Below are 17,128 nucleotides of genomic sequence, written 5' to 3'. Positions count from 1 at the left end.
GGTCTTTCTCTTTTTTTTTTTGTAGCTTTTACTGATCACTTAAGTAAACTTAGAGGAAATTCTCATTGCTCATAACAGAATCTTTATTGAAAGGCACAATCTATTTATTAACTACTTCCTCATCCATGGAATCCATGAACTTATTGTGGCAAAAGGAAAGTTATGTGTTTCTGACATTATTGAGAAATTAATGCAGAATTATATCAAATTGTGTGGTAAAGTTTTGGAGGACTTCCGTTCTTTTATTGCAGCTCAAAGGTGTGTCAGCTCATAACTGGTAATGGACCCTTGTGAAACAGTTGGCATTTATATACTCATAACAGTGACCCCTTCAACCTTCAGTCTTTGAAACTCTGTTCCAGTACAAGAATAACCTTACATGTTTGTCTAATCTGACAGTTCAGGTTATTACATGTTTTTCTGACTAGTAATTCTAGTATTTACCCCTGGATTGTATACTAAGCGTTTTCTTGTAGGAAACTAGATAGTTGATGATGTCCTGAAAGAGAATTCAAGCAACAGAAATGAATTTGAAAGACATAAGTGAAAAGTATAGTTACTTTTGCTGCTTATTATGACTCATTTAACATCGCAAGAACAATGTTACAAACCTTGGGTCTAGAAGCTGATTAATTTGCTGGATACTCCAGAATATTCCTGTTCTACCTGCATCTAAATGTCTAACGTACAGATATATGTCACATGCTTCATGAAGACACGTCAAGCACCAGAATTTTCATGTTCCATCCGAATATGACAGTGTCAAATCCAGGTCACATTTGGTTGTGAATGATTGTTAAAGGATCTTATCTTATTCAATCACTAATCTGGTAGATTAAGAAAAATGATTACCATGCACTGAAAATTTTATTTAGTGGCAATGACATTGGTATTTTTTGATGAATTTCTCATTGTCAGCACAAGTAAAGCTTGTTCCCTCTAGAGACCTACAAAATGGATGAGATTTTCAAAACATCAATTCATAATAAAGCCGTAAGAACAGGAATACTAAATGAATTTGAAGCAGCGATCTCTTTGAATATTTTGGATGCTGGTATTTCTCATGTTCAACGAGAGGTCAATGAAGTTCATGAATATAGTATTATAGTAGCTTTGAAGGATGAATCCTCAGAGATAGTTACTGTCCACCTCTCTCAGAGATATAGGGATGCAAAGTGTTTCTACTTGGCTATAGACTTCTTCAAAATTCTCGCTTTTAAAACATGTGTCTGATGCACACCAATGACCCAAGTGGTATTATTCCACTCTAGATGATGTACATGAGGAGAAACTTCATCAATCAGATTGACGACTGCAGTTAAAAGCAAACCCAAGTGTTGGTTCAGTTGTAGAACATGTTCATTTTGCTTTGTTTTTTGATCTTCTTTAGGGCTTGGAAGCATATAAGGTTTCTGATCTAAGGCAGAAGGGAAATTGAGGATGATGCATCGATGAAGAATTATATCTGAGATTTGGTTGATTTTCATCTAGGTAGAAGCTAATGGTCCACTAGTTGGTTGATTTTGATCCAGTTGGTTGATTTTCATGAGGGGGTAGACTTTGAAGAAACCTTTGGTCCTACTTTTATGTTGATCACATTTCAGTTGCTTCTCTCTAACACTGGAAGGTGTATTAGATGGATGTTCAAAGTGCTTTCTTGAATGAAGACTTGCATGAAGAGATTTATATGGTGCAATTTGACGGTTTTTGCAATCCTGGTCATGAACATATTGCTTGCCAATTGTTTAAGTTTGCAGTATTTAGATGATTGATCGTGGATGTTTTGTTACCTTAATTTCAAATGTGCACTTGACTCCAGGAACCCAAAAGAGATGCAACAAAAAGATCCACAAAGACAGATGGGGTAGAGTACATTGACCCATCTCTGAATTTTAGAGCTACATCTCCCTCATGTAAGAGATACAAGGATTGAAAAGACCACATGCTTCTAATTAGAAGTGAAGGTATATGATTATGCACGTAAAATGTACAAATTAACTACCAGCAAAGTGGAAAGTTCACTTATAGAAAACACAACTACAGTATGAGAAGGGGAGAGTAAACTTGCAGCATATAAAATTGTTATTCCAGATAACGCATTGCACAAAATTGAACGATATTTGAAAGTAATCCATAGAGCACATAGAAATAGGGGCCTAGAGAGTGGCAACACAAAATTTCTATTATATTCATATGTAAAATGAAAATATCAGTCTTTTTCATTACAGATATTAAATCCAAATAGCTGCCTTTCTTTACAAAATTGTCTTCTTTCTTCTTCCCCTGTTTTTAATATTTGCAACACTTCCTTATATAGCACTATGTGATGGGTACTAAAAAAGAAACTATAGGCACTCCGTTATCAAGAAAAGTAACGGCTGCATTCAATTTCGAGCGGTCTCCATGTTTTCTTCATTTCTTGCTTCCTCGCCTCTTTTGGATTTACGTGGAGCAACTTGAGGAGGTCCATCATGAAGTCCAGGGCTTTGTCATCCTCTACATCTTCCATGATGGTACTTAGGTTCCAAGCAACAATGTACAAGCTGGAAAGGATGTTGTATTGCTCCTTTATCTCAATTTCCCAGTGATTTGGTTGAAGTGCAGGTTTAGGGTCATCATGGTCGTATTCTTCTGGTAATGGAATTCCCGTTGTCACAATAGAAACTCTAAATTGATGAAGCTGGCAAGATGATTGTTGAAGATTAAGGTGGCCAAAGATTACATTTATAACAGACCCAATTAAGTCACTAATACAGTTAGCGCATGGGAAATTAAGCTTTCGTGTGATGCCACCTCGTGAAAAGACTTAATATCACTACTTTTGAAAAACATGATTCTTTTGAAAGATTGCCTCATTTAATGCAAAGTAATCCCATGATGTCCTTTCCTTGAAGAGCTCGTTTGTGGTAGGTGCTTGCTTGTCAAAGTTTCAAAGCATGGACCAGAAGTTGCCAACAAAGGATAGTGGGCGACTGGGCAACATTTTCGTCGGGTCGCGGGGACACAAAAGGTTCTAAGCAAGGTCATGACTTGTAACGTTATCACAGGTGCCGACTAGGTTGTGAAGAGGAGCGATCGAGCGACTATGAAGGATGAGACGGAAAGTTTTAAAACTAAGGGGTGTAAAAAATGCGGCTAACAATGATTAATATTAGTTTTATTGCAATTTGAAAGTGAGTTCTTGATAGTTGGGAGTTCCCAACTCTCGGCTATTCTATATATTTTTATTGTGATACCTCATTTGTGAATTCTTGTATCTATTGCAAACTATCACAAATTATTGGAAAAACAAGTCTTCATGAAATCATCCTGTGAATTATTATTAGCATGTGTCTATATTCAATTTACTTTTGTCATGCTCATTCTAGTTGAGTTCGTGAAAAACATTTGGGATAATTGCCTCATCAAATTTTAGTAGAATAGAATCAAGATTTATGGTTGAGAAATGGGACAGCCTGACAAACCTTTGCAAGCCAATGAAGACAGGTAAAACCAGCTTATACTAGATTTGGTGAGATAGCGGGACGTTTTTACTAAAAGAACATGTTTAGAGGGATGCGTTCGATAGAAAGGTTCCTAAAGCTTCCATCTTGGACAACCTAACCGTTAGCAAGGAAGTTGATCACTTTTTTCATAGATTACCAATGCTCATTGCTTGTTATTTCATTATCCAAGAAGGCCTTTGAGTTGAAAGGGACAAAGAACAATGTAGACAACAAATGCAATGGTACAAAGAGAACCAAAGGAAGGAAGTGGGATGTGATACTGGCATGTCATACTCCAAGGAATTGATGCACGTACAACCTAATGAAGACAAGAAATGATTTCCAAGTGGCCACAAATTAACAATAGAAAGGGTGAGAAAATGCCTAGAGATGAGAGAGGAAAGAGAATGGAAATGGAGATTGGTGAGAATTCTCGAAGAAATTGAAGGATTTTTGACAAGAAGTTTGAGTCCACCAAGAAGCGAAAGTTGAAATTTTTGTTGAAGTAGTATTTGGAAGGGGAGGAAAATCTTTATGACCAAAGAATATACAAAGAGATAGTGGGAGGAAATAGCAAGGCATCTATCACTCCCAAGTGGGGAATTTGTATATATCATCAATGTTGAGTAAAGAGGAGGAAGGAGAGCTTAAAGATGAACTAATTGAAGCAATTGAGAATAACATATGTTGTGTTAAAGAACTAGTGATTTCAAATGAGCTAAGAGTTGATTAAATTGAGGTGAAGACCTTGGGACAAAGGCATTGTAGAGACAATCTTGAGTGCAAGGAACATTAAAGGAGGATAGAGGTCAGAATAGCCTAATCTAGTTTAGATCACAATGGACACATTAGGAAAGGAGGATGTCGACTCCCCTAGTGAGTCCAAAGTAAGGATCCTATTTAACATTGTAAAACATGCAAAACCTTATGGATATCAAGTGGTCAAGACGATAAGGATATTGGTTGTGAGTGTTCCCAACAAAGTTACGAGGTATAGGCCATAAATTGGTTTATATATAACTTGAGGCATAGTCAACAACCTCATGGGATGTATTGAAGAAAGTATTCAAGGAAAAACTTGAATTGCTTTTGGATGACAAGGAGATCATAGTAAAACATTATAGTGGTAAGCAAGGAAAACATGAAAATGTAAGAGCCTATTATTGTAGGGTCAAGGAATTTTTGGTGAAATTGGAAAATCAACTAATGGATGGACAAAAAAGATGGTTCATTGAAGGACTAGTTCATTCATTGCAAAATAAAATTGAATTTGTGCCTTTATGCTCTTATGTCGATGCATGTAATCAAGGTATGGATATAGAGTGAAGAAAAGACACCCTCTTGAGGGAAGTGGGAGCCAAAAGAAGATGATAGCACAAGAGACAACATTTGCCAAGTAATGGGACATTCTATCAAGGAATGCCGACTGAACCTCAAGACATGCACACAAGTGCTTTTTATAGAAGGGAAACATTGAGCCCACTGATCCACTACCAAAACCACAAAAAAATTTACTAATACACCAATAAGTACCGGACAAGAAAATAATAATTAGTTTAACAATAGTGGATCGAGAAGCATAATCCAATATAATGCCAAGGTAAGACTGATGATCCAATTCTATAAATGCAATGAATGGGGACATCTTGCTAGAGAATGCCAAAGCAACCAATATAAAGTTGCAATGTCATGCAAGTGGTGTGGATTAGGTGACCATGAAGACATCGATTGCCCAAAATAGATAAGGTATTGATATGCTGGACATAAAAGATCAAGATGAGGTGATTCTAATGATCACTCATGCACAAACAAAAAATGCCATATACATAGACCACCATATGGGGAAAGAATGACTCTGCGAACCAAAAGCAATATTGGAGAAATCCACGGTGATGGAATGAAGGACCTCTAATGAAATTGCAAGCAATCCTTGTAATGTGCCCTTTTTAGGTTAACCTAATTCTTTCCCTAGAATTAAAAATTCTATTCAAATGAAGAATGTAAGACACATAATTTTACCAATTAAAAATGCCTTTTAACAAGATAAATTCTGATTTAAGTCTTGCAACCATTTTAAAAACCAATGTGTGTGTGTGTATATATATATATATATATATATATATATGTATGTGTGTGTGTGTGTGTGTGTGTGTGTGCGTGTAAAAGCCTCAATTATTTCCATTAGGATTAGTAGTCACACATAAGTACAAAACATAAAATTATCATATTTCATTAGATAGCCCATGTCACATATACATTCATTTTTAGTATCTTGTCATAATAGAGTTTGAATGAGGGAGCATGATAGGCTAGCCCAAAGCAATCTCCACATTGAGCCCAAGAGCGAACATTCATCTTCTTGGCCTTAAGTGGTAAGCACATTGGACATCCAATATTTTGTGGTCTGCCTTGTGGGATGCTTGTATTTGCACTTTCTGTCCATGTTTCCATTTCCTTATCCATCCCCATATGACAGACTATGATAGCTTGGCCTGAAGCAATCTTTATACTGAGACCAAGAGCAAACACTCACCCTCTAGGCTTAAAGTGACAGACACATTGGACATCCAACATGGGGTGGTCTACTTATTGGGTTGCTTGTATTTGCATTCCTTATTCATTTCTCGTTCTTCATCATCCAAAAATTAACCATTGTATTTGTTGGAAAGGAAATGTAGCTGGTGTCTAGAAATCCTCCTATCTAAGCCCAAAAGCAGACACTCAACCTCTTGGCCCCAAGTCCGGATCTAGGCTTAGATAGGACGATTTTTGGACACCTGATACATTTTCTTTCCAACTAGTACAATGGTTATTGTTGGATGATGAAGAGCAAGACATGAATAAGGAATGCAAATACAAGCAACCCAACAAGTAGACCACCGCATCTTGGATGTCCAATGTGTCTTCCATTTGGGGCTGAGAGGGTGAGTGTTTTCTTTTGGGCTTAGATAGGAGGATTTTTAGACGCTTGCTACATTTCCTTTCCAACTAGTACAATGGTTAATTGTTGGATGATGAAGAACGAAACATGAATAAGGAATGCAAATACAAGCAACCCAATAAGTAGACTACCCCATTTCGGATGTCCAATGTGTCTACCACTTGGGGCTGAGAGGGTGAGTGTTTTCTCTTGGTCTTAGTATAAGGATTGCTTTAGGCCGATCTATCATACTATGTCATAAGGGGATGAATAAGGAAACATGGACAAAAGGTGAATGTTCTCTCTTGGGCTTAGTGTGTTGCTTTGAGCTAGCCTATCATGCTCCCTCATTCAAACTCTATTATGACAAGATACTAAAAATAAATATAGATGTGACATGGCCTATCTAATAAAATATGATAATGATATGTTTTGTACTAATGTGTGACTATTAATCCCTAATGGAAATCTTTGAGGTTTTTATACACACCCACACACACACACACACACACACACACACGCATAGAGATCTATACATAATACATATATGATGTACGTGTGTGTGTGTGTATAACATGGTTGTCCATGTGGTTGTCCTTTGTATTGGTCATGGTAGTCTGCCCTTCCCAAAATTTGCTTGTCCTCTAGCAGTAGTTGAATGATCATGGAGTCCAATTTGTAATCCACCTTTGCTGCGTTACTCTAATATTATCATAAGTTGTAGATTAAAATTAGGATATGTGTTTTCTCCTTTAATTTGAGTGTAAGTTATAACCAATTGTTGGTAATGGCAAGGCTTAATTTAAGACCAATTTTCTCTTATTTTTCAAAGAAAAGGATCAAGGCCATCTTGAAATAGTGCTAATTGTACATCTGCATAGACCGATTAGGTTGGCCATATGTTTGCACATAAGATATCTTTGCGAGGGCGAGTCTTCCCATATATAAAGATGAGGATTAGAAGTATGACAGACATCTATGTAATGTTATACGAAGTGTTTTTTTCCTTTTTCTTGACAAGGAAACTTTGGGGGTCATATGAAGAGATTTTAAGTTGGCTTATTACAACTTTTACTATGAAGATTGGTTGAGTAATCCATTTCTAGATATTGAGGATGTAAGGGCGTTGTAACTAACAAATTTGTTCCTCCAAAAGATGCATTTGTTTAGTGTCCCTTGTTTTGATTGGATGCGTAAAGATCTTTTTCCTTGTGCCTTTGTTTTCTTGCTTGCATTTCCTTTTACTTCTTTTTTGAACATTGCCTCTATATTACATGTTTAGCTTCTCTTTCCACATAATAAGGCCATGGTGCCACCAATCATCGGTTGTTGAGTATGGAAAATTTCATGGTGTGTTCTTCAGTCATGGGACTAAGTGAAAATAGGTGTACATCTTTTGGACCCATGAACACATCATGATAATTTTGGATCCATTAAAGTTGGGAAGGATCATTTTACTTGCCCGCCCTTGTGTTTTAGCATCATAATAATCCCTATAGGAGACATTTCTCCTAATTTTAGGATCTAGTCTTGAGTACGCTTTAGCAATTTTATCAACATCATTAATGGGTGGATTATTTTCTTCTTCTACTGTGTGTTCTCCCCAAGGTATTGTTGGTCTAGGGGTAGATGTCCTTGGTGGGAAGTTAATTTTCAAATAGTTAGAGTTGGTGTCCTTCCTGTTGGCTTTGTTGGACCAAAGATTATTGATCATATTTTTAATGGCTTGGAGAAGATGAGTCATTCTCTTATTTTGCTCCGTGAGAGCTTGAGTTGTTTTCTCCATGAAGGTCCTCGATTTGTTACCTATTTCTTTGCTCATTGTTTTGTTTGGTGTAGGGTTATTAGTGGATGCAAATTTCTTCTTCTCTCTTTGCAAGGTCCTTTGAGCTCTTTGGCTAAGTTGCATCAACTATCTATTGTCCTTCAAGTTGGCAGGATTGGTGCTCTGATACTAATTGTAATGCACCCTTTTGGGATTTACCCTAACTGTGGCCATTAAATCTCTCACAAACATACATATGTACACATATATTTCCATTAGGGTTAGTAAATTCACATATAAGTACAAATACATAAATAATTGTAATTCACTAGATAAGCCATGTCACATCTATATTGATTTTTTGGTATCCAATCATAAGAGTTTGAATGAGGGAGCATGATGGGTTGACCTAAAGGAAATCTCCACACTAAGTCCAAGAGCGGACACTCACTAGCTTGGAGCCAAGTGGCAGGAAAATTGGCCATTCAATATTGGGTGGTCTACTTAGTGGGGTGCTTGTATTTGCACTCCTTAGTCATGTCTCCTTTATCATCTTCCAATAGTCAACCATCGTTCGAAGGGAAATTGCTATAGGGTGCCTGAAAATCATCTTATTTAACCCCAAGGTTAGACACTCTCTCTCTTGGCCTCAAGTGGCAAGCACATTGGACATCCATCATGTGGTGGTCTACTTAGATGTCATATCTGCTTCCCTTCTTGTGTTTCCTTCGCCTCTATACAATTTTTCCTGATTAATATTCTAGAATATGCAGTTTACATTATAATTATCTATGTCGAATACAAAAAAGGAATTATATGTTAGCTAATATCTCTGCAATGCATACACTAAGCATTCATCTTATGCAACCGTGATGGATAAGATTGCTAATGTCTGCAATATATAGAGAGTCCTGATGTGATCTATATGCTTGATTGCTTGGGTCTGTTATTCTGTTACGCTGGGATGTGTTGTCTCTGGAAGTCCGATCTCTTTATTGGATCACTGGATGATGTTTTCTCATGTTCCTTGAGTTGATTGTTTGATGGTTCGATGATCCTTTTCAAACCAAAATCTTCTACTCGTATATCTTTCCTTATCACTAATGGTGGTGTGTGATTAGGTGGCTATCTTTTGGGGTGTGGCGTCTATTCACAAACAAGTTAATCTCTATCCTAACTATTTACTACTCATTGCTTTAGGAGTTAAATCTCTCTTTATCTTTTGTTCTTTTTTATCAAATTTGAATGTTCTTTCAAGCATTGCCTTTCCTAATAAATTCACAGTTTATAATATTACGGATATGTTTTAATTTCTGTTTATCATGATCTAATTGCTGTTGCTTTATCATTGCTCCTTCAATTAGAATCACTGTCCCTTAGTAATTATTTAGTTACCATTGCTGCCTGGTCTTATAATCTTTGACTTGTTACTCAATTTTCTATTGCATTAATTTCTCCATTTGTATTTCTTTATGGTGGGGTGATGACACTCCTTGCAATCGGAGTTGGAAAATAATATTGTTAATAGCTGCTCCAAACAATTTTGTTGATAAAGATGGCAGACCTTCTTAAATGTTTACCACAACTGAGAGTGGCAATGACTAACACATTGGGTGATGATCAAAATCAGAGGCAAGAGATACAAGTTTGGACATCGTAATGGGATCTCCATTGCAGGGAATCATTGATCTGATGCTCCTGATAGTGAACATATAAAAGGAGCCGAGTATTTTGCAAATGAAGATAATGGGGAACAATTTTACATCCTTTTTGTTTCCTACAAGTTAGTGGCATGGGTTCATTGATTTTTGAGGGGACTTGATCATAGTATAACTAAAGAATAATATTATATTGTTGTATTGGATGTATCAAATCTTGAATTGCTATGAACCCCAGTTGAGCTTAAACTGGTCAAGCTTAAACTGGTCAAACAAACATTCATTTTTTGTTGGTTGAGTGGATTAGTCATCAAAAGCAGGTATTTAGAGTTAAGAGTCGCAATCAAAACTGGGGAAGAATGATGCATTAGGCATGTGATCCGTTTTGAGTTTATAGAGCATGACATGATTGGTTGGGATGAAATAGTGTTACTATTTCAATAGCTGGTGAGAACGTCACGCATGGAAGGAACACAACCTACAATTTTGGCTAGTATTGAAATTGCCCCATGCATTAGAGTTGGTATCGATTACTCTATACCATGTAAAGTTTGGCTTTCAAGATACCCATCCATGATCTAGAAGCTTCAATGAAAGCATAAGAGATTGAAGATGAGGGAATAGATATTCTTCAAAGTATGCAAATAGGCAATATGATTACATTATGATATTACAATGAGAAACCTTTCTGTATACAGGCAAGGGTGAAACAAAGGACAACAGAAGATTATGATGCTTCCATCTGATGACATGAGACACAAAGTGAAAATGGCTTAAGTAAATTTAATAAGCGTGAAAGGCCTCAAGAAACCTGCTAGGCAAGATACCTTTTCACACTATTACCCATCTTAAAGTGCAATTAGGGAGAAAATGAAAACATGTACAATACTGTAGAGATGGGTTCAAATGACAAAGGTTAATGAGGTAGTGATGTACACAATAATCTGGAAAAACATATTTTACAAGAAAGAACATAAGCTGCTCTTTATGGCATGAGAATGAAAAAATTAATGTGAGAAATAGTGCTCACTAAAGAGAAAATAAGAGAGAGGAAGCAACCCTCCTTCAAGGTATTGTCTTTTGCATTGACAGTGTTTTCTTGACAATGAATGTTAAAGATGATCAAGATTGTTAAACAACATTTCTCTCCCTCAGAAGAAACAAAGCTGAGGATGTATATAGGATGGCTTCCCATTCTTGAATGAAATATGAGGGAAGTAAGATCAATATGTATGATGTCTTTAGACACGACTTAGTTGTCACAATGTTGGTGTGGAATAATGTTACAATTAAATTAGGAGTCCCAGTCTAATTGATGAAGGTGACAATCTAGAACCTTGTGTAAATGGATATAGAACATGATCCAAAAACAAATATGTCAATTCTGAACGCTGCTCAAGAATCCCTAAGCCATTGGCAAACTATGACAGGAGAACTGGTTGGGAAAGGACAAGAGGGTCTATATATGCTTTCACAACACTCCAAAAAGATGATGCCAGTCTAAAATATCTAACAGGAAAGAGGATATTAATATATCCTTAATAGTGCCTTCCAAATCTGCACGATAGAACTCACAAAAAAAGCTTGCAATATTTATCAAGTACGCATCTCAGGTAGTTGTATCCGAAAGATGATGATCGTCTTACATGAAATCATTGGAAGCCTCCTTTGAAGCAACATTTAACTTTGATTTAATAGATGGAGATGAGATCTGTGCATGTCTTTTGACCAGGCTACTCATCCTTTGATGATGTGTGCACCAAGATGCCTGAGTGTGAGCATTAAATGCATCTAGCAATGTTGGAATTATATAACCCTAAACTTGAAGATGCCCACTCATATTTAAAGAAGATAAACCCTCTAAAGTTGTGATAGGATTTAGAAACCAGAGAATCAATTAGAAACTTCAAAGGAGCAGTATCAGGATAAGTCACTTTGCAATCACAATATTTACGACTTTCCCAATGGTCAAACACCATAGTTGAGTTGTGATCATATAGTGCATTCTCAGAATCATCTAGAGTTAAAAGATAGTTCAAGGTACGATCTACTAGGAATAGAGGATGAACTAGACCTCCATGCATCTACCATGTTTTGTTTTGAAAGACCACGAGGGAACTCAGTGTCGATTGTGAGGCTGATTTTGTAGTTATCAACATTACAATCAATAATTTAAGGACATAACCAATCTTTTCTTTCCATACAAACTGTCAATGTAGACCCTAGAACACTTGGTTTGGGGACAAGTCCTGAGAGATATGGCAAGAGATTAAGCCATTTGTAATGCTTTAAATTTCAATGTCAGCAGGACTTTATAGTTTCCTCTTTCCAAGTTAACATAGAAGGATGAATTGAAGCTTCTGCTAGTAGTTCCTCAAACTTAGTCACAAGAGACTCAGTCGAACAAAAGCACATGATTACACCCTTCCCCCCTTCCCCCAAGAAAAAAAATACAGTTATGAGTCCCCCTACCCTCTATATAATCTTGACCCTTTATATAATTAGTGGAATTGCTGTTACCACCTTCCAAATCAATGAAGTAGTTTTGATCTTAGTACATTACACATGCCAAATTAGGCCATAAAACTAAACATACAATTTTATGCCAGAATGAGATGAACTAGAATACTCAAATGAGATGTATTTAAAAAATTATTTTGCTAAACTATAAACAAAAATGTTATTGCACAAACTTGAATGAAGCCCGAGATTGTCCCAAAACAAGTACTGCATAGCAATACCTATGAGAGTTGACAATTTTCAAAAAACAGCATGCCCCCCAAAAAAGAAAAAGAACATTTGCAATACTGCAAAGCTCTCAAAATTCCACCCTAGATAAAATATTGCTCAAGAAAAGGAGCTAGTATGACCTAAAGTGGAGACTTTGAATATCAAATGCAAAATCAAATTGCCAGTGGTGAAGGGTGCAAGTTTGGGGGTGAAAAATGATATGCTGCTGTCAGCATAGAATATTTTAAGGTTCCTTGGACTATTCTTTGATGCTAGAATATTCCAATTCTAATCATTGCTGTTTGAATATAACATTATAAAGTCCATACCTATTGTACACAAAACACTAAACCTCTGTCATATTGCTTGAAAGTACTTATTGGCAATTGGATGGTGGTTTCACAGAAAAATGGCTGCTTTGTAGCCAGAAAGGTTTCTACAGGCAGTTTTGAACATTAAGGAGATGTTTGGTTTACTATCAATGGTGCTGTGGGGGAACATACCATGTGTTGCCCCTGTAATTAGTTGTGGGTACCTGCAAGCTATGACAATATTTCTAAATATATCACTAGTGCATAAATAATGGTTTTGAGATTTTGTTGATGCCTACATCATCATTGGGTGAAATATGTTTTGATTGTAGGGTAGTACAAAGAAAATTGCATGAGAAAGGGGTATAAAAACTCTAGAAGGTCTTTAGGCAAAGTACTCCAAATTTGATCAAATGATAGTTGATACTTAACTTATTAGGCCTCTTGGATGCGATGACTATATCAAATTTGATCCAAAATGCTCCTACCAATTGGATTTGATTTGACTTTTTAAACACCTTAAGCTCAATGATGAGCTTATATTTAGTTCAAGAATCTTCCGAAACAAGTTGCAATACAAAGCTACAAAGAGAAAACCCACTAAATCTGGTTTTGTTTTCAATTAATTTGTTCTCCAAGTCATCATTTGATGTAAAAGAACAGCATACTCAACTTTTCAAGAGCAACCACATTTTTAAATCTCTCTTTCTCTCTCATTAACCAGAAGTAATCCCACAAGCTCTGATGTCATTAAGAGTTCGTATATAATGCTCTATACCATGTAAGATCTGGCTATGGATATAGCCACCCAAGATCTAGGAGCTTCAATGAACTCACGAGGAAGAGAGCCAAAATATTATCTTCTAAAGGATGCAAATATACTAGATGATTACATTATGAGAATGCAATTAATATTGTTAAACATAGGACAATGTACGATAATGACATAAGTTTCACTCTTATGACTCGAGACATGATGTGAGAAGGACCTAAGAGGGAAACTGGATAGTTATTATATCATATACCCTATTCACACAAAACCATGTTTGACACAATAAGATCCAAACCTTGTCTAGATTGTTAAATCAGTTTTCCTTTTGTCTTTTTGTTTATGAGACATTCCATTTGATGTAGTCGATTTTTCTACTAATCCTTGGACGTAAGTACATCCATTGGGGCATGTGCCAAAAGTTGAGAAACTTATTGAAAGGATGAAATATAATTTAACTCTTTATTTGAGATGGTTTGGCAATTAGAGGTTATGTCCCATTACCATATTAACATGGTTTTTGTTGTCATTGAGTTACCATGTTGCAAGTGAGAGGACTAACTGTGAAATTTAAGATGTTTTCAATGGTCCTCCTGGAGGGAACAAGTTTGTTCAATTGATTGATAATATAATTTTGTTGGAGATTTTTTTGCTGATTGGGTTTCTCCAGGTTAATTGACCTTGATGTTGCTTTCATTCACATGCTTATGTTATTTTTATTGCAAGTATTTAAACACCTTGTAGCAATATGAATCAACTGTGCACAAGGGTTAGCAATTCAGAAGTACAGTTCTTGTTCTTCCCAGCATATAATTGCTGGAGTTAATCTCAAATAAGCATTCTTGTGATTGCACTGTAGTTTCGATTGTTTTATTATTGACATGTATGTAGTAGCAGGGTTTGAGTGTGAAGGAAAGAATGCAATTGACGTAGGCACTAAAGTGGCTGGTTTAATGTTGTACATTGAATTTATGGTATTACTAACCGCCCAAAGCACTGTAAGAACATGTTTACAGCCTTCAATGTTGCAGTCATAGTTCAAAATCTCAAACTTAGCAATTAGATCCATGAAATGTTAGTGATATGCTTCTGGGTAAGATTGTGTGTGAATTCTAGCATCTTAATCCTGATGAAGAATCATGGAGTTTGATCCGAAACGTCGATGCTAAAAATTCACACACTATCTTATTCAGAAGTATAACACTCAAGGTACTTGGCTGATCCAAATTTTTTAGAACTCGGGACATGGAAAAAGCTTTAAGGAAAACTCAGCAAACTTATTGAACATAAAAAAACTGTATTTCTCTAAAATATGCTTTAAAAGCATGCACATAACAGAATTTAAGGACCATATTATTGATTCTTTAGTATATAGATAAAAATTAGAGTTCAATACACTTCACAGACCAAAAAATGAGTTCAGAGTTTCAATACAAGTTTATATGTATGAGATCCAGTTTAATGCTAATCAGTAGGTTTTACACTAGTTTCAAACTTTCATAAATCAATGAGCATTATCTGCAATCATCAGAATTTACTTTGAAGTTAAATGTTTTTTTGTTTCTAATTAAAATAGGTATGACATGTTGTACATCTGTATGGATTGCATTATAGGAGCCAGTTACATCTCCTAGCAAATGCAAGTCTGCAGTGGATTTAATTCTGTCACATATGGATAAGAAAGCCTTACATATCATATTCAGAAAGCTTAACATTTGGAAGTGACATCTTGTATAAACCTATATGTTAGTATTGAAGCTTTTTTCTTCATTAAATTTTGACAACACGTGGAGCACTAGAATCAACCCAAGCACAATTATGAAGATTTGACGACAACCTAAAATTAGAATTGTGCAGTGTTTGTCACATAGAAATGACTGACGAACAATAAAAATTAAATCAACACTTTTTAGTCTCTAAATCTCCCAAGTTTTTTCCCATCATGATTTTCTGTGAGTTGCAGATATTTGTGTGATTTTTCCCAAAAACACATTGTGTTAACAATAAATTTACCGCGAGTCTTTCAGGTGATTACTCGCCAGCCAATTTCCCACACAAGTACTCGCAGAATTTTTAACTATGGGTCTGCTGACCATAGAACGTGTGAGGCACAAGGTGTTGGAGATAGATTCATGTTGGTGAATGCACATTGAATATCCATGCAATTACAGATAATTGGTAATTAGAATATCACTTCAATATCATATTCTGTATATCATTTGTGACTGCATAATTTGTATGTTGCATGGATTTCACCTTTTCTTTGTGTAAGACAATTTCAGATTTTGGAGAACCACATCATAATATACAGAACTTTTGAAGCCACATGATTTTGGTTTATGGTACTGATTTGCAATTGAGATAACCAATTTTGAGTGCTCGACAAATGCCGTATTGGAAGCTGGATTAATTGTAAAAATGAAGTTTCTTCTTGAAACACATTAGTTCTCTGAGGCTACAATACATCTATTTTTCATTAGGTTATTTTCTTCACGTGTATTTTTGGTCTAAATTTTTTAATCCTATGCCATGTTTCTGTATCACAGGAGCTGCTATCCCTGGGATGCAATTTTGTGTAGCTGCTCCCTTTGTTTCTGGACAGCAGCCTTATGTACAACCTGCTCCCGTTTCACATCTTCCGAATTCGTTGCAGCCATCACCAACTGTTCTTACTTCAACATCATTGCCTGGAATTCAAATTCCCCAGGGGATTGTTACAGGTCTAGGACCAAATGTTCAGAATGGTAATAATAGCTTAACTGGTAGTAATGGTATTTGGGTGAGTGGGAAAGGTACAACTGGAAACTTCCAACAGTAAGGGTGTGTTTGTTTGCTAAGCAATTCTACTGCTAATTCTTAAATTATTTGTTTCATTGATAACTAATCTAATTTGTAAATTTTTGTACAAAGAGAACTGGTGGCATGGTGGTGTTTTGTTTGGGCTGTTTTCAAACCGTATTTATTGTATCATTTTCTATTCTTTTTCTAATTGGATGCAATGTGAAGACATCATTAAGTAGCATATATATATTATACATAAATGTTGATGAGATCAGAGGAGTGTCTATGGCTAGGTTAGAAGTATTCATTTTAAATGTATATCATAGATACACATTGCTGGGGATGATCTGATTCAATTTGTTTGACCCTTGTAGACTTTGTGTAATCCTGCAGTTTTGGTGATTACACACATATGGAAGAAACAAAGTTACACACTTTCTCAGTGGAAGGGCATTCAAAGAATACATGACTCCATGTTTCACTCACTTAACATATACTAGAGGCGACATGAGCAAAACCATTAGGACTCACAAATGAACCCACTAGCAGTTTTTGTAGTAGCATTGAATCTAATTTTTTTTTCTATCTAGGGAGACCAAACATTTTAAACTCCATTCACTTTATCTAAATCAAAACCCCGTCTATTGTTCCTATATGTAATTATCTTCCAAGTACATATCGTATAATCATAAATCATTTTGCTTGAGGC

The 17,128-nt window shown here is 35.9% G+C and overlaps 1 protein-coding gene across 1 annotated transcript in view; it reads left to right on the top strand.

The window, feature by feature from the left end:
• The window catches only part of LOC149530420 (uncharacterized), a 150,513-nt gene extending 133,853 nt beyond the window's left edge, over window positions 1–16,660 (top strand). The window contains exon 18 of the mRNA XM_089808198.1: window positions 16,185–16,660. Coding sequence (XP_089664324.1) covers window positions 16,185–16,456 — 272 coding nt within the window. The 3' untranslated portion in view covers window positions 16,457–16,660. The remainder of the gene's footprint in view (window positions 1–16,184) is intronic.
• The last annotated feature ends 468 nt before the right edge of the window (window positions 16,661–17,128 follow it).

Source organism: Cupressus sempervirens, chromosome 11, assembly GCF_028749045.1.
Source record: "Cupressus sempervirens isolate cs-2001-9-10 chromosome 11, ASM2874904v1, whole genome shotgun sequence".
Lineage (NCBI taxonomy): Eukaryota > Viridiplantae > Streptophyta > Pinopsida > Cupressales > Cupressaceae > Cupressus > Cupressus sempervirens.
This window is presented reverse-complemented; position numbering and strand designations above follow the sequence as displayed.